General features: G+C 38.0%; 1 protein-coding gene across 2 annotated transcripts in view; it reads right to left on the bottom strand.

Annotated features, from left to right (window-relative positions):
* The window catches only part of LOC124781075 (STAM-binding protein-like A), a 76027-nt gene that overhangs the window by 5699 nt on the left and 51592 nt on the right, over positions 1 to 18736 (bottom strand). For both annotated transcript variants that reach the window (XM_047253828.1, XM_047253829.1), the window contains 2 exons: positions 16426 to 16538; positions 14110 to 14212 (listed from right to left, as the gene is read on the bottom strand). In XM_047253828.1, the coding sequence (XP_047109784.1) occupies positions 14110 to 14212; positions 16426 to 16538 (216 nt within the window). The remainder of the gene's footprint in view (positions 1 to 14109; positions 14213 to 16425; positions 16539 to 18736) is intronic.

Here is an 18736-nt window from a genome sequence, read left to right as displayed (position 1 = left end):
GCCATCCTTCTTCATGACATTGCCAGATCCCACACTGCATGTCTAATGGTCTCAAAACATGAAGAAATGCACTGGACTCAAATTGATCACCCTTTTTAAAGCCTGGACCAACTGCCCTGCAATTTTCATTTGTTTGGGCTGCTTAAAGGATTTCTAGGAAGGTAACGATTTGGAGATGACCAAGGCATTGGGGGAGTTGAGTGCAATTGGCTACTGACACACTGACACAACCAGTTTGATTGTTCAATGCTGAGATTAAAAAAATCTTCCTTCTCCCCAGGGAAAATGTATTTCTAAAGTAGGAAACTACGCAGAAAAATAAATTATAGTTGCCTTTTATTTGTCAATAAATATTTTTTAAACTAAAATCCTGTTTATATTTGATTTACCATCATACTCAGTTTTCATATGTTTCTTTGGTCACTATCTTAACATACATTTTTTTTTTAATTTCCCTTCTCCTCTACATCTACATATACTCTGAAAACCACTGACATGCAAGACAGAGGTCTTTTCACTGTACCACACATGAGGATTTATTTCCTTACCAATCACATATGGAGCATGGGAAGAATAGCTGTGTAAATGCTTCTGCTTGTCTTGTAATTAGTATAATGTTGTCTTTGCAGTCACTGTGGAAGTTTTATGTAGCAGGATGTGGTATATCCCTAATTTTCCATGGACTACTGGTTGTAAGTAGGCATTCACAGTATATTTAATGCCTGTCATCAAGCAGCTGCCGGTTTAAGTTCTTCAGCAATTCTATATGCTCTCCTGAGAGGCAAAATAACCTCTATAATCATTTGTGCTGCCCTTCTTTGTACACTTTAAATACCCCTGGTTAGTCCTATTTGGTGTGAGTCCCACATTCTTGGGCAATATACTAGAATGAGCCACACAACTGTTTTGTGAGCAATCTCCTTTACAAACTAAATGCATTTTCCCATTAACCTACCAAAGAACCTTTCTGCCATCTGGTTTACATACAATTGTATCATTTCATTTCATATACCCACAAATTCCTATGCCTAGGTGTTCGTATGAGTTAACTGATTCCAACTGTTACTCACTGATGTACAGGGTGGGCAAGACAAAACTGAACCAAAAAATATTTACTGCATGATGACACAGAATTAACCCTTGTTAATTAACATCACTGAAAATGCTGGAAATGACCACCAATGACGCTTATGCAGTGCCTCACTCAAATTATCAAGCTGAGAGAGAGAAGCATAGCAGCTTTGCCTGAGGGACAACAGTAATAGAGCACTTTCAATGTGCTGCTGTAGCTCTTCCAATGTGTGACAATATTTTGAGTATTTTGTCCCACATGTAAAAATCACAGGGAGAGAAATAAGGTGATCGAGGTGGCTAAGAGACTGTATTGCCTCTGCTGATTGTCCTCTCTTCGCTAAATACCTCATGCAATGTGTCGAGGCTGTCAAGGTGGCATGTGCTGCTGCTCCACCTTGCTAAAATCCCTACGGTCTTTCATCTTCTGAGAGTTGCTCCACATAAGAATTAAGCAGTTTCTGGACATACTGATTAGCAATAACAGTTTGTCAAAAGCACTGTGTTACGATGCGGGGACTGGGCAATGTGCACGAAGCATCAATCCTGAGATTATGCGCAACAGCCCTTCAGAATACTGACAGGGTTTTCTGATGCTTAATGGCACATGGTCTGTGAGTTCACATATTCTGACAGATTGAACCAGGCTTCATCTCAAGAAATGAAAAACCGAGGATCCAAACGTCCTAATTCCAATTCACTTAGAAACCACTGGCACAACTCAACATTTGAAAGTTTGTCTGGTCACTTTAACTAGGGCACAAGAGAAAATTTTCTGTGATGGCTAGTTCTCCTGTTCATTACCAAGGAATGTGGAATGTAGTTTATTCGTCTCATAACGTACAATTACAAATCAAAGATTTTTGTACAGGAGACAAGTCAAATTACTCTAAAAAAATAGGCTTATGGTAAGTAACATATTTCAGCAGGCATTTCTGCATTTTTACACAAGAACAATTTAACAAGAACGTACATAACACTTATGGTCATTTTGCAGCTTGCAATACAATTTATACGATATATTAACAATTTATTATACAATAAATAATCTTTATTGTTTCTCTTCTTTTCAAATTACCAAACTGTCTTGCATGAATCCTTCAATTTAATAATAACATTTTTCCACTGGTGTACTAAATAACAATCTTTTTCATGGGTCATACTCCATATTTAACAGATTTTTGTTATTTAATTTATTGTAAATTTTTAATCTCATGTACAATGGTGTTTGAGCATAAAGTTTTAAATTATGAGAGGGAAGTTTGAAGCTGTGTCTGTGGCGAGTACTGTAATTGTGGTTGAAATGAAAATTGTCAAGTGAGTTTTGATTTTTATATATGAAAATAAAAATTTCGTAGATGTACAGAGAAGGAATGGTTAGTATTTTTAATTTTTTTAAATAATGGGCCACATAATATTCTTTTTTGGACTAAACAAATGTTTCTTATGATTCTCTTTTGAAGTGTAAGTAATCTCGGGCTGTTCGTAGAGTTTCCCCAGAAAATTATTCCGTATCGAATTATAGTCTCTAAGTAGCTGTGGTAGACTATCTACCTGGTGTCCATAAGGGTGGAACCACATAAGACATTCATCGCATAAGCTAGGCTGTTTAGTTTGTTTGCTAAGAAGTCTATATGTGCCTTCCAATTTAAATTGTTGTCAAGTTTTAGACCTAGAAATTTTACATAACTTGCTTCAGTCATTTCCTGATCACTATGCACTATGGGGGATACTGATGATTTTTTAGCACTGAACTGCACTAATTGTGTTTTTGTGACATTGAGTTTTAATCCATTGTGCTGAAGCCATAATTCTAGGTTTCCCATTATATTTTCCACAGTATCATGAATTTGTTCTAAATTATCATTTTCAATTAAAACTGAGATGTCATCTGCAAATAAAATGGAGTGAACATCAATGTTTACAGGTAAATCATTTCTGTACAGCAGAAAAAGATAAGGTCCTAAAATTGAGCCCTGTGAGACCCCTGTACAAATCTTTTTCCAGTCTGAGAACGATTTTTTTCCATTTGAATTTAGAATAACTCTCTGTTATCTTTCTGACAAATAAGATTTGAACCATTGCAATGCCCTGCCCGTGATCCCATACCTCTCTAACTTGTGTAGAAGTAGTACATGAATGACCAAGTCAAAAGCTTTGGTCAAATCCCAAAAAATGCCTGTGACCTTTTTACCCTTGTCTAATGCAGAGTGTATCTTTTCAGTGAATTCCCTGATAGCATTTATTGTATTTTCCACTTTTGAGATGAAAATTGATTTTTAACTATAATATTGTTCTCTAAAAGAAAGTTTTCAAGATGTTTTGCAACAATCCTTTCTATCGCCTTAGCAAAAACTGGCAGCAGGGAAATAGGGTGGTAGTTTCCCATGTCATCTGGTGAGCCTTTTTTGAACCATGGTCTTATTTCATCATATTTTAACAAATAGGGTCAATCTGCATAAGTTTTATACGTATTTTCCAGGACAGCTTCATTTTATCCATTCTCTAGTACAGGATATTACATTCTGCATTTTGTGAAAACCACAATTTTATAATAGTTACTACTAAAATCAGTCTTGATCACAAATTTATTTATTCTGGTAACCAGTTTTGACCATGCCTGTGGTCATCTTCAGACCAAAATGTTGTATTTTATATTTCTGAACATTGTGTACAAGTGCGCACATATATCTATCTGGTTCTTAAATATTGTGCTATCAATGACCAATGTACAGTAGGCTTAAAATATAGTGATAACAATCATTCAAGCACAAATACGAGTACATCTACATCTATTTATACACCCGTATGCAATATTCAGGACTTGAAATTTTTCTGCCAATATATTCTCATGGACGGGCAGTGTGGTTTCAGTTGCTGAGACTACAGTTGTGTGTGTAAGTTGCATTTTTGTGTGTGTGTGTGTGTGTGTGTGTGTGTGTGTGTGTGTGTGTGTGTGTGTGTGTGTGTCTACTGTTGACAAAGGCCATTGGCCTAAAGCTTTAAGTGTGAAAATCTTTTTGTTGTGCCTATCTGCGACTCAGCATCTATGCTATGCGGCGAATGGCAACTTTCCTTCTCAGAACATTGGAACTTTAAGTTTAGCTACTTAATCTGTCATATGGTTACTATTATGCTTGAATGACTGTTATCAATATATTTGATGACTATATTGACGGGGGGGGGGGGAGTAGCAAATTGTTTGGCTAGTGGAGGGTTGGTGGACAAATATGAGTGCATCTAGATCTACTTAAGCAAGTTGCCAATCTCTGCACCACTTTTTTTCTGATTGTTCTGTGAAGAAGCTATCCACTTGTAACGACAACAACGCTGTACTATTATACAAATAATATTTTTTTCTGATTTTTCGATAAATTAGTGTAATCGATGTACCAATTTCATTTCTTTTTTTTGTTTCATGCCATTATGTTAAAGAAACTGTAAACAATTTTCAATGTCAATATTAATGTTTATGTCAAATTTCAAGCAATATTGTAATAGAATTGAAGTGTAACAAATGTTGAATCTATTGTAACATGTTTAAAATTGTAATTGTGCGTCTGGTCCATACGTAGGCAATGTGTTAGAATATGTAGAATGCAAAACCTCTGGTGAATACCCTGTCTGTAGGGGAGCGGTAAAAGGTGGATGGCAGGTGAGCGCGGGAAAATGCACACGGGCGCTGCACGGCACAACGGGCTCAGCGGTAGTAGCCGGAGTTGGGCACTGGTCTGAGCAACACGTTCTGGATCGAGGAGGCTCTCCTGGAAGACGTAGTTTCATTGAGCCTCGGATATGCCGTTCCGACGCCCATACAGCATGGCAAAATTCCATAGGCACTAAATGGAAAAGTATTGCGACGCTATGAAGAAGTAAAGTGCCGATACATCAAGAGCCATTGCTGTGGTTGTATGTGTGCTCCGTGCCTCGCCATCTCGCCGCCCGCCAACCGCCGCATCGATACGAACAGGTTGAAACTTTTAGTACTGTATTCGTGTGGACCAGTGTTACTTTTGTTCCATACTGTTCAATAACAACTTAAATTTTACCAGAACTGCCCTATCATTTAATTATCCTCACAACTAACCTAGCCAGGGTCCTTTCCAAATGTTGTGCAATCCGAGTGTCCCGAAATGAAGAATTAAAGTTTATGTTAATAATAATTACCTGCAGACCTAACTATGTTAGAATGATGTTTAAAGAACTTTTTTGTTAATGAACTAATAGACGAATAACAAAGGTCTGACAAAGTTGGAAGATAAATTTGATATTGATTTAGTAGTGAAGTTTAATCATTTCGAGACAGATATAATGGTATTTAAATGAGCAGGAAATAAAATGAAAAGAGTAGTAACTAATATATTGGAAATCTTGAGCACATAATGATTTCAGTAACGAATTTTTTAATACAGTGATCATAACAGTTTCAGGGTCCCCCCCCCCCTTTTCTTTATTCATTTGAATTCTGAAGTGTTCTAAATTGATTTGACCAGCAAAAGTTAAAGTCAATATAAAAGCCAAAATTTATCAGTGTTTTATCTTTATCAAAATTGACATTGTATGTGTGACTCAAAAGTGCTATTTCTAGGGTAACCTATGCCCGATTTTAATCAGATCAATAGACAGTACGAAGTTTTGTAGTAAACATTATAGTGTAGTGTTATGTATTTATGGTTTATCCCTATCAGTACAGAAAGTGAAATTATCAGTTCAATAGATTTTCTGGTTCTAAAATTTACCATATTATGCTGTGTTACTACGTGTTGTTTTGCTTGAACGTACATCAATTTGTACAGGGAAGAAACTCAGTTAATTCCTAATTAGGCTGGCGACCATATTATTAACAAATTGGTAGCATCTTCTGTGTTGTTTCTTGTCCGTCCTGACGTGTAGTTGCATTTCGGACTTGCTTGATGTATCATTGTTATTACAGAGTGGGTGTAAGTCTGATTTGCCTCCATTCAGGTACACGCGGTCAATTTCTATACAAAAATCCTTTCTCATAAGGTGAAGCCCGTCAACTTACCATAGTACAGGCTTTAATGAGTATCGTGCCCCAAAGCGCAGTGTTACACACTGAGTCACGAAAGTAGCTCAGTCTTGGACTGTGTTACATTACAGGGAAAATGGCAAAGAGAGACATCTAAAAGAATAGGAGATTGAAGGAAAGCAAAAAGGACAATCTGAAATTCCTAAATTTGAAAACCAGTTGCCAATCATAAACAGTGTTACATGAAGTTCTAGCTAATTTACATATTGATTAGAGTCTTGGTAGGTAAATAATTTCATCTCTTCACTTTTAACCAATGTTGTGAAAAATATTTTACTCTCCAATGAAATCACATAAGTTACGGCAAGTGTTATACTACAGATTTCAGAAATCATATGGCTCTAATGACTAGCACACTTCTCACTGTGTGTAATAAGATCCTTATCTTCACAAAATGTACAAAATAACAATTAAATATAACCAGATGTTATCACCAATATATAAATAGATCCTCAATTTCATGTTTTACAAACTGAGCTCACATAGGCAGTAGTCTGGAAAGTTACTACGATGTCTTTTGCTTTTCTGCCTGTTCATTCTTAGAGATATTAATATAATAGAGGGAACCATTCCACGTGGGCAAAATATATCTAAAAACAAAGATGATGATATATATAAAAACAAAGATGAGGTGACTTACCGAACGAAAGCGCTGGCAGGTCGATAGACACACAAACAAACACAAACATACACACAACAGTTTGTTGCGAAAGCTTGAATTTTGTGTGTATGTTTGTGTTTGTTTGTGTGTCTATCGACCTGCCAGCACTTTCGTTTGGTAAGTCACATCATCTTTGATTTAAGATATGTTCATTCTTAGAAACGCAAAACTGTCCTAGAAGCCAAAAAAACCATGAGGAGAATAATTTTCCCAACTGGCGCAGCATCTACACAAACAGCAGCAACTATAAGACATGGTTGACACGGAATAATATATCAACATTCATATTACAATCTTCTTTCAACACTGATAGACAAGCCGCCACCTACACACACGATGAACACATCAGTGAGTCATCTTCGCAAATGACCATAAAGCAACTAAGTGGTTGCTCATGTAGAAACACGCAAACTGGCTGATGTCACTGACTGTTTATTTATCTATTTATTTATTTACATGTCAAGTTCCGTACGACCAAATTGAGGAGCAAATCTCCAAGGTCATGGAACGTGTCAGTACAGAAAATTACAACATAAAAGTAATAACAGATAAAAATAAAATGTTTATGAACTGAAAAAAGTCAATCCACAAGTTTAAGTAACACAATCAACAATACAACAAGAATCAGCTTAATTTATCGAGGAACTCCTCGACATAATAGAAGGGGTGACCCATGAGAAAACTTCAGTTTCGATTTGAAAGTGCGTGGATTACTGCTAAGATTTTTGAATTCGAGTGGTAGCTATTTGAAAATGGATGCAGCAGTATAATGCACACCTTTCTGCACAAGAGTTAAGGAAGTCCGATCCAAGTGCAGATTTGATTTCTGCCAAGTATTAACTGAGTGAGCATAAAAAATCTTTTATTGTGCCATGGTTAGTGATCCATCCCAAACCATCCCAGTTACTGGTCTGAGTCATATTCTAATTTGATCACTCGCCATAGAGTACGTAGCAGTGTTTTGACTGCTTAAGATGTTGCAATGTGCTGACTGCCACCAGAAGACTTAGCTGTACATTACAACTGGAGTCTTAACCCTAGGACGCCCAAGCCTTTTTTTCTAACTTGGATGCCTAAGAGGGGATTGGGGGGGGGGGGGGGGGGGGGGGGTTCGGCGAGCCCACAGGTATTAAATAAGTTTACTGACGAAAAATTCCAACTTTCAAAATGGTTTATGTATTTTAACTAAGGCATCGGTTTATAAATGTTGTTAATTGTTATAAATATTGGACTGAGTGAATAAAAAATTGACATATTGCAATACAAAATACAGATGTGTTCATATACAATAGACTACTCTGAGTCGTCAACTTCAAGGCAAGAGACACACTTCACAATTTTTTCTGAATGTGTGTACACACATGTTTATGACACTGTCCACAATACTGTTGTGGTTTACTTAGATTGTTGTACTTCTGCTTCTTTGTTTTAGCTTTTCTTACACAAATATGGCATCGACCTTTCCCTGCAGGAGGCTGACGTGCTTCTGTTGTCACTCCTTTGATTTTATTTTGTAGAATAGTCTCCATTGATTGAACAATTTAGTTGGATAACCCTCTTGCATTGGCACTTCTTTCTTTCTCCTGCAATTTCACTAGTTCCATCCCAGCTTGCAGAAGATAAAGTTTCCGTTTGTTGTGTTTCTTTTCATTCCATCTTGGATGTTGCTGGATGTATATGGTGGTTGCATTGATAGCACAAATGTCGATGAGAGAGTAAAATACAGATAGAGGCCATCTCTTTGTTCCTCTCTTGCAGGTGTACATACGCGCCATTTGATCAATGGTATCAATGCCACCTTTAGTGGAATTATAATATGCATTTATCTCTGTTTTATTCTTCTCTCCTCCAACAGTGCCTTTATCTTGGTGCAGTGTTGCCAAACATCAGTAAGTTTTTACTTGGTTTCGTTTTTGCTCTGTAGGACACCAAAGTTACTGGAGGCCTACGTGTTGGGAACTGCACTAACTCACTGCAAGTTTACAAGATAAATAACAGCTGACTGACATCAACAATCACTTCCTCTGAAAGTAAACCGATTGTTGTGAATAGTGAATATCTAGAATACCAACCAACAAGAAACTAACTTGCGTTGTTTTAGAGATGAGAAATACGAAATCCTACTAAGGGAAATTTTCTGTAGCATGGGAGCCTAAGGGGGGGAGGGGGGGGGGGGTTGTTGGACCCATAATAACTTTATTATTATTTTTTTTTTTTCAAAGCAGGAATTTTCTATAAAATATATTGATACTAAGGTTTCATAAAATAGCCAACAAACACTAACTCAAAGGGAATATGTAGTATGAAAGTTACTTGGGCAAAAGCAGGGGACATAAAAAAATTGTGGGTTCAACGAACCCCCCCCACCCCCCCTTAGGCGTCCTAGGCTTAAGACATTCACAGGATCAAGTACAAAAGATAGAAATGTAAATGAAACAAAATCTCACTGACAGAAAACATGAGGTAAAAATAGCTATTAATAATTGTAGAGGCAATTAAACTATAGTCTGTGGATACTGCAGACAGGTTTTTGGAAGGAAAGTGTTTTCTGACCTAAGATTATCAACAAGTCATGACACAAATACTATCAAAATAATTTGGAAAATTTATATACATAGTGGCAAGAAATGTCAACAATCTATAAATGATGATTTTGAAGAAACAAAAACAAAGCCATATGCATAAGTAACTGTAAAAGACTCAACAAAAGTATGTGCAAATGTTAAAAAGTGTTGGAAAGCAATTTGGCACAATATATGCCAATAACAGAAATTACTGGATAAAACAAGGAACTTAAATATTAGCACAATGATATGTCAATGGAACAAAAACTTTGAAAAGACTGTAATACAGTTTGGGCTTTAAAGTCATGTTCAGGGCATCAGCATTGTTGCATCTCCTCTGAAGGAAGTTCTACCAACACAGTAACAGAATCAACCAACATTTAAGAAATTGCGATTTACTACAATGCTTTACATGAAGCATCGTTCATAAGTAACATGTTTTTCTGAACACCTCCCAAGCATATGATGTGTACGTTCATATTTTCCCCAGTGTCAGAAGCATTTTGAAATGAGTGTATTAGCAGTCTCCAAGCCTATTCATTTTGATTGTCTCATTTCTTTGTCAAGAAACATCAAGAATTTCATGGCTCACTGGTAAATATGTTAGGTTAACTATTAAACATTTTACATAACTAATTTTGTGATAATGTGTGTACAACCTGCAATGAGTAATTAATTAAAATCCGAAGACTGATCTGACTCCAAACTGATTTAGTTGTCATAATCCATCTGGAGATCAACTCACTTAGCTTCATACTTGGTCCAGTGGTGTTCCAACAGCAACAACATAGTGCAACAGTGCCCAAAAGTTGAGTACAATCAAGAAACAAGAGTGTACTTCTGGACATGATGTCAAACAGGCTACAGAACAATGTGGACCTTATTAACAAAATACCTGGCACAGCATAGGGTCCTATACAAATAATTATAAAGGGTAAAGCCAAATAAACAATTTTTTTTAAAAGCGATGAACACGGAAAATCTCTTGTGTAATAACAAAAATGTCAACCATGTGTATGATTACCCCTAATGAACACACAATGACTCAGTCTCCACTGGAAATCAGTCCCATCCCGAGAAGAAGCTGCGCACAGCTCACAAGAATCCTTGATGTTAACTCACATGTGTAGTTCAACTTCCAAGATATGCTTTATTCAGATCCAATGACCTCACTGGTCAGTTCCATGTGATATACAGGGCTATTACAAATGATTGAAGTGATTTCATAAATTCACTGTAGCTCCATTCATTGATATATGGTCACGACACACTACAGATACGTAGAAAAACTCATAAAGTTTTGTTCGGCTGAAGCCGCACTTCAGGTTTCTGCCGCCAAAGCGCTCGAGAGCGCAGCGAGACAAAATGGCGACAGGAGCCGAGAAAGCATATGTCGTGCTTGAAATGCACTCACATCAGTCAGTCATAACAGTGCAACGACACTTCAGGACGAAGTTCAACAAAGATCCACCAACTGCTAACTCCATTCGGCGATGGTATGCGCAGTTTAAAGCTTCTGGATGCCTCTGTAAGGGGAAATCAACGGGTCGGCCTGCAGTGAGCGAAGAAATGGTTGAACGCGTGTGGGCAAGTTTCACGCGTAGCCCGCGGAAGTCGGCGAATAAAGCAAGCATGGAGCTAAACGTACCACAGCCGACAGTTTGGAAAATCTTACGGAAAAGGTTAAAGCAGAAGCCTTACTGTTTACAATTGCTACAAGCCTTGACACCCGTTGACAAAGTCAAACGCTTTGAATGATCAGCAATTCATGTCATGGCCTCCACGCTCTCCCGACTTAACAGCATGCGATTTCTTTCTGTGGGGTTATGTGAAAGATTCAGTGTTTAAACCTCCTCTACCAAGAAACGTGCCAGAACTGCGAGCTCGCATCAACGATGCTTTCGAACTCATTGATGGGGACATGCTGCGCTGAGTGTGGGAGGAACTTGATTATCGGCTTGATGTCTGCCGAATCACTAAAGGGGCACATATCAAACATTTGTGAATGCCTAAAAAAACTTTTTGAGTTTTTGTATGTGTGTGCAAAGCATTGTGAAAATATCTCAAACAATAAAGATATTGTAGAGCTGTGAAATCGCTTCAATCATTTGTAATAACCCTGCATTGTCATGAAAAAAAAAAAAAAAATCATTCACCACAGCAGGTGCATATGGACAAGCATTTGTGTCCATGAAGAGAAAGAATGGAGCAACAGACCTCAACGTGTCAAGTGTGTGGCTACAATACTTCATCTCTGCACTTCTGGGCACCGACAGAATCCCTCACAGTATGTAAGCTCATTCAACCACATCCACCCACAGCCAACAAAAAATTGGTCTCTTTCTATAATATTTTAGTGATTTTACTACCACTTTCCTACTAGACAAATGTGTGATTGGAACTGTTCTGCAAACTGAAAGGGATTTCACCCAGTGAAGTGGACATCTTTCCACTGACTCGTGGTCTAATCTCAGGTGATGCTTACTCTACAATAATCAGATTCCACTCTGCACTCTCACAAGTGGGACAGAGTAACAGTGTTGGATGTTTGGCATACAGACCAACAACTTTGAACCTCTTATATACAGCTTGTAAGGAAACTGCAACTCCTGAAGCAGCTGTAAGCTTGGCATACAATGGTTATGCACAACATCATTCAATTATGTTCTGTACATGAGGCCAGATGATGGTCTCATGAAATGGTACTCTTTATCAATTTTATACTGGCAAGAACGAACATTTGTTGTATATTAGAAATGTCACCAAAGGTTCAAATGATATTTTGTCACATATTCAAGGCTTTTGAGACAACACTCCACACATGACTTTGATAGAGGCTACTGAGGATCACCCACACTATAATCCATAATTGAAAGCATTTCTGGAAGGCTTCTATTGGAAGGGCATTCAGCTGTTACACCGTGGCCCTCTCAATGTCGGGGAATGGTGACAAAACATTTTCCTTTAAGCATAGTTTTAATTTTTGAGGAGAGCCAGAAGTTGCATTGTACTAAGTTTGGGTAAGGTGGATGTAGACAGACCGGAACATTTTTCTGGCCAAAAGCTCATGAATCAAAAACAAGGTGCGGCACAGCATGTTGTAGTGATGAACAAGAAAGCTATTGGCCCAATTTTTCTGGTATTTTTCTTCGTGCATCATTTTGCAAACACTGCAGTACACTCCTATAAAATTGGGCATTTACAGTTGTTCACCTTGGAACAAACTCTGACTGCACTATGCTCTCAATATCGGAAAAAAACAATGAGTGTGACTGAATCCTATTTTGACTGACGTGCCTTTTTAGGGTGAGGAGATTCACTCGTTTTCCATTGGAAACTCTGGATATTCATCTCAAGGTCAGACCAACAGACCCCAGTTTCATCTCCAGTTATAGTTTGGATATGAAGTCCAGATATGAATGAAAATGATCCTTCACCTCCATGCAAACTGGCACATGATTTTCCTTCTGTTCATCACTCAAAAGTCTGGGTACAAATTTTGCGATCACTTGTCTCATTTGCAAATTACCTAGTAAAATGCTTTGCACAGATCCATATAAGATGCTAAGTTCTTTAGTAAGTCCTCAAAAACTTAACTGCCTGTTTGAACGAACAATTTCTGCTCAAATGGCTCTGAGCACTATGGGACTCAACTGCTGAGGTCATTAGTCCCCTAGAACTTAGAACTAGTTAAACCCAACTAACCTAAGGACATCACAAACATCCATGCCCGAGGCAGGATTCGAACCTGCGACCGTAGCGGTCTTGCGGTTCCAGACTGCAGCGCCTTTAACCGCACGGCCACTTCGGCCTGCTGAACAATTTCTGCATCTAGGTTCATGGACGTTCTGAATGTTGTTCATCTTCTATTGACTCATTCCCAATTTAAAATTGTTCATATGAATTATAAACAGCCTTGAGAGTTACAGCATTATCACCATGCACCAATTTCAACATTACGTGAGTTTCTTTGGCACTTTTTTGAGACTTGAAGCAGAGCCTAATGTTCATCCATTGTTCGAAATCCATGCTGCACGCTGTTTAAAATCCATGGTGTGTTACAGACGCAGTAAATACAACCTCAATCCATCGTCTCTGGATGCTGACTGACAAGTCAGAACATAGACGCTACCTGTTTCAATGTATCAGGCTATCAGACAAATAACATAAATGATTGTAGCATCAGCAGATGATGCTAAAAAAATTTCATCCATCATATTTTTGATCACACTGCATGCAACACTTTGAAAAAAGAACAACTGAATAGGCCACCAAGGGCACTCACAACTATGAAGCAATTCATGTTATGAGTGCCTCCTCTGGTACATTCAGTTGCACTTTTACTGAAGTGCTGTACATATCCTTTTGTTGAGTTACATACTAATATATTAAAATCATGAAATGATAACTTTCTAAAAAGTCAAAACTTAACACACTTTGCTTTCTGAATCAGACACCCTTTCCTATACAAACTGCGTAATTTCCATACGTAAGAATATTTACTGTTTTCAGTAACTACTTTCCTTTTTCTTTCTACTCTTCTCTTTTCCTGATTATGCTTAATTTCTGGAAGCAAGTGTGTTTGTCTGTTGTTGAAACAAAAGACTCGTATTTGATAAATTAATCTGTGTCAATAAAATGCTTGCTAGGGAATACTTTATTATCTCTTGGTAGCAGCAAAAATGTAAAGTGTTTTGTTCTAATTATATTCTTCATCTACAATAAACTTATTCATAGCAGAAAAATGAGAGGAAGTAACTTACAGTAAACAGTGGTGGTTCAGTGGGATGAGGGTGGAATCCTGTCTGCCTGCAGTTTGCTATGAAGTCTAGACCATAATTTGGTGTTAGCATAAAGAATCCATTTCTGAAATAAAGATCATTTCCATACTATTAGTGACATATGGTAAAAATAAATTATTAATACAATGCATCAAGTAACAAAAAGAAGACACAAGACACTGGTAAGACAAATTAGAAAACATGCCCAAATTACTAATTGTTTGTTTGTGTGTGTGTGTGTGTGTGTGTGTGTGTGTGTGTGTGTGTGTGTGAGAGAGAGAGAGAGAGAGAGAGAGACAATGATGCACCAATAGTCAACATGTTGACCTTTCAAATAGGAACATACACATGAATGAAATCTTTGAAGCTTCTGGACAAAGTGCTTCCTCAGAACTAATTGATTAACAAAACCTCAAATATGTAAAACTACATTGTCCTAGTGTGATACATTGTCCTGGTGTCGCAGGCTGACTGTGTGTATGTATGTGGTTTCGTTAGTCAGTCAGCTCAGAAAAGAACATTGTCCATGTCCTAAATCTTAGTAACAACTTCAATCTAGTTTAAGCACCAATCAATTGCTAAATGGCTTAAAATACTGTAATATGATTTTCTCAAGTTCATGGTGATAAAGTGTCCTGCAACCATTTCATCACTTTGCTGGCTGGCACTGACAAAATATTTGACACCTAAGAAATGGTTCGAAATTAAAATACACTACAAATTTGATAATATAGGTAACGTGTGTCATCTCCCAGGTAGGACTTCTTTTAGTGCATAAGTTCTCTTAAGTGACAGGGCTGGCAAATATTATGATAGGATGATCCTGCTGGCACTTCTCACAAGGATATTAACATAATCGTAATAAGCCTCACAATAGTTCTTCGAAGCAAATGTTTGTCATTGTTAGTTGATAAGAGTAGTTATTGCTACAAGACTGGTGACATTCTTATGGCAGCATTCAAGTTCACTGGGCCAAAATTAGCAACCATGAATGAGTGCAAAAGCTTTTAGAGTTGAATGAAAGTAAGTGCTTGTAGGGTTTACTGCCAGGAGCTGATTAGAGGCCTCCCACATGTGCACTGTGACCAAAGCTTGTGCTGCCAACTGTTGGTGAGACTAAAAGCTGAATTAAACCTATGCAATGCACTGTACTGAGTCTGTAATCAGAGGGTCCTGTTTCTACCATTTTAATTAAACAACAGCTAGCACATGATTCAAGGCAGTGCTTAGATGAAATCTCACATCTCTATTGATGAGACTGCTGCAAAGTCATTCCAGTCAGGTTTCTCTTCCGGTTCTGGCAGTGGGCTCTGTGAGTCTTTCCAAGTACAAGGGCTTTTCCACACGTGTGAGTACCACCTGTGGCCCCACTGAATTTGGATGCAGCTGCGCAAACATCATCATCCATGTCTTGCAGCAGTAACTGCTGTAACCACCTGACGGTATCTAACTGGTGTTCTGAGGAAATAATATCGGACTCATATAATGTCATTCAGAGGCAAACACTGGTAAAGTATTTACAATAGGATCCTCCGAGCAACCCTGAAAGGTCAGAATATGGTAATAAATGGTTAATGATGGCACACAATATTGCCAGTATATTGAGAAGTGTTTGCACATTTCACAACAAAATCACTGAAAAATCATGGCCCTACTTTGCATTCCAGGATTGGTCAATACACTTCCTTGATTTTTAGAGGGCTCAGTAAGTTAGGACTGGTTATTGTGGCACAGGAATGTTGTGTGAACAGGATAGTGGGGTAAATGTGAAAGATGAAGGTTGTATGTTGCATACAATTTGAAATTACTTGTCTTTAGTTCATAACACAAGAGCTCTCTCTCTCTCTCTCTCTCTCTCTCACTCTCTCTCTCTCTGTCTGTCTGTCTGTCTGTCTGTCTGTCTGTGTGTGTGTGTGTGTGTGTGTGTGTGTGTGTGTGTGTGTGTGTGTTTGTGTGTGTGTGTTCTTTCCACACCATAGGAGTTTAAACTTTACTAGGATTACAGGAACGCCACATAGAAATAATGGCCACATTACATATGCATAATTGTGACAACAGGATGTACATACATATGTGCACTACCTCATTTAATGCCACAATCAGATGTTGTCATACAATGTGAGATCAGTAACTTTGCATTATTCACAATGAAAAAGTGTTTACTAATTAGTTTCGGAACAGTATGAAGTCTGCAGCTATCAGTGGTAGAGTAATTATGACACTGAAGACCAAATAATTTTCTTATATGCTTTGTTAAATACTTCACAGTAATATATTTTAAAATGAATTTATACTTACTCATTGTACCTAGGTGCACAAACAATAGCAAGTGCCTCTGGCATCATACGTTGGTAAGAACAATGTGTGTGAAGATCCACACTAGAGAGGAATGCTGTCTGACTAGGATGTGTCTGTAAAAATTAGATAAACATGTATTTAAGTCAAGTGGAACCATATTAAAACATATTTACGTATGAACAACAATAGTGGAAAGTAACGGTTTGCTCTCCTTTTTTTACATATATATGTTTGTTTGTTTATATTGTAACTGGATGGATCTTCTCACCAAGCAGCATCACTAGAACACACATATATAGAAGTATTGAAATGCGAAAGCTTTCGGAGACAGTGGCTAATTCTGGCAGAAAGGTTGAAGAGGGAACAAAGAGGGATGAAGCAAAAGGACTGCGTGGTTTATGATATGGGAAGACTTCAGAAAAGTTGACAGAACCCCACATCTGGGAAGACTTACCAAACAGGATGAGAAGGAAAGACCGATTGTTGGGGACTGAATTATACCAGATTTTAAAATACGAGAGGTTAGTGGTGGAAGATAGGATAGTAAGCAAGACGAAGGTTACTGACAAAACATCGTGCTTTAGTTAATAAGAGCGGAAGCTAAGTGGTGGTTGGATGGGGAGGGGGCGGGAGAATAGACATGTCAGAAAAAAAAAAGATACAGAAAACTAAAAGGAAATCAAGACAGGAATAGTTACAGAGAAGAAATGCTGAAATAAAAAAAATTAAGGTCACATTAAACCTACTAACACACAGCAGCATTTACATTTTAATAGTTGCTATCCTTTCCATGTCAAACAGTCTCTCACATACAGCTATGCATTCAAGGCAAGCATATTTGTTCAGATGCAGATTCTTTACATCTACACACCAGCATTCTCACCTCAGCCTTCACTGGACATAATTACCCCACCAGTTTAGTTCAACAGCAGGCTTCCTGGGCCATCACAACCAATCTTGGTACTGTTTATTTCTCCAACAAACAACTTCGGAGTACCCCTCTTGTCATTCAGTATTGTCTTGGCCTTGAATGGATCAATCAGCTACTTCGACAAGGCTTTGACTTCCTAAAATCATGCCCTGAAATGAGGTCCAGCCTGTCCACCACTCCTAGAATATCTTTTTGTCACCCTCCCAATCTCTGCGATATCCTTTTCACACCCTATGCTCCTTCTGCATCCATTTCCCTGTCCTATTGCTCCCACCTTTGTGACTGTCCCTGTGCTAAGGCTTGCCCTTCCTACCGCCACCTACACCAGCCCTGTAACTAGAAAAACATATTTTCAAAGGGAAAGCCACCTGTGAAGTGGCACAAGTCATGTACCAGCTGTTATATGGATTCTGTTTGGACTTTTACATTGGCATGACTACCACCAAGTTATCAGTAAGGATGAATGGACAGGGCAGAGAATGTATGGTGGCAGCACATGATATCCTGTTGCAAAGCATGCTCTACAACAATGTAGTCACGACATCCATGATTGTTTCACCACACGTGCCATCTGGATTCTTCTGCCAGACATGAGTTTCTCAGAATGCCACAGGTGGAACAGATCTTTGGTTCTCGCCACCCACCTGGCCATAATGTACATTAATTTCTCTGGCCTCCGCATTTCTTTTCAGTAACTATTCCTTTCTTCACTCCTGTTTAGTTTTCCTTCTGACCTGTGTATCCCTCCACCTCTACCACATAAAATCACTTAGCTTTTCTGGTCTTACTGATTCGTGCACAATGTTTCATCAGTAATATCTGTCTTGTGTATTGCCTCATCTTCCACCTTTCAGCTCTCAGGTTTTCAAATCTCATCCACTGCAGTCCCCAGCCATTCAGCCATTCTTTCTCATCCCGACCCCCAATCCACAGTTCTGTGCAACCTTTCCAACTCTCCCCATTTCCTGAACCTCACCAGTCATTTTCCTTCACCCTTCTTCATTTCCCTTCAACCCCATGGACCCATTGGCTCCAAAAGCTTGTAAGTTTCAATACCTTTATACGTGTGAACTTCTGGAGCCACATGGTTAGTAGACTTTTTTCTATCTATCCAATTATAATATATTTTCAAAAATTGAGTATTTTTGTTGCTATATCTTTATTTATTTTTTAATTTCATGGGTCCTTGATGTAAATGTATCACTGGATGTAGAACATGTCAGATTATTACAGTAATAACTATATTTAAATAGTCAATCTAAAACATACGTAAACAAATACATGAAAAGTGAGTCCCGAATGATCAAACATTAACACACAGAACAGCAGTAATAATGATCGTATAAACAAATTATAGAGCTTACATTCTATTTAATATAA

This window comes from Schistocerca piceifrons, chromosome 1 (assembly GCF_021461385.2).
Source record: "Schistocerca piceifrons isolate TAMUIC-IGC-003096 chromosome 1, iqSchPice1.1, whole genome shotgun sequence".
Taxonomy (NCBI): domain Eukaryota; kingdom Metazoa; phylum Arthropoda; class Insecta; order Orthoptera; family Acrididae; genus Schistocerca; species Schistocerca piceifrons.
The sequence above is the reverse complement of the archived record's forward strand: the minus strand, read 5'-3'. Positions and strand labels throughout refer to the sequence as shown.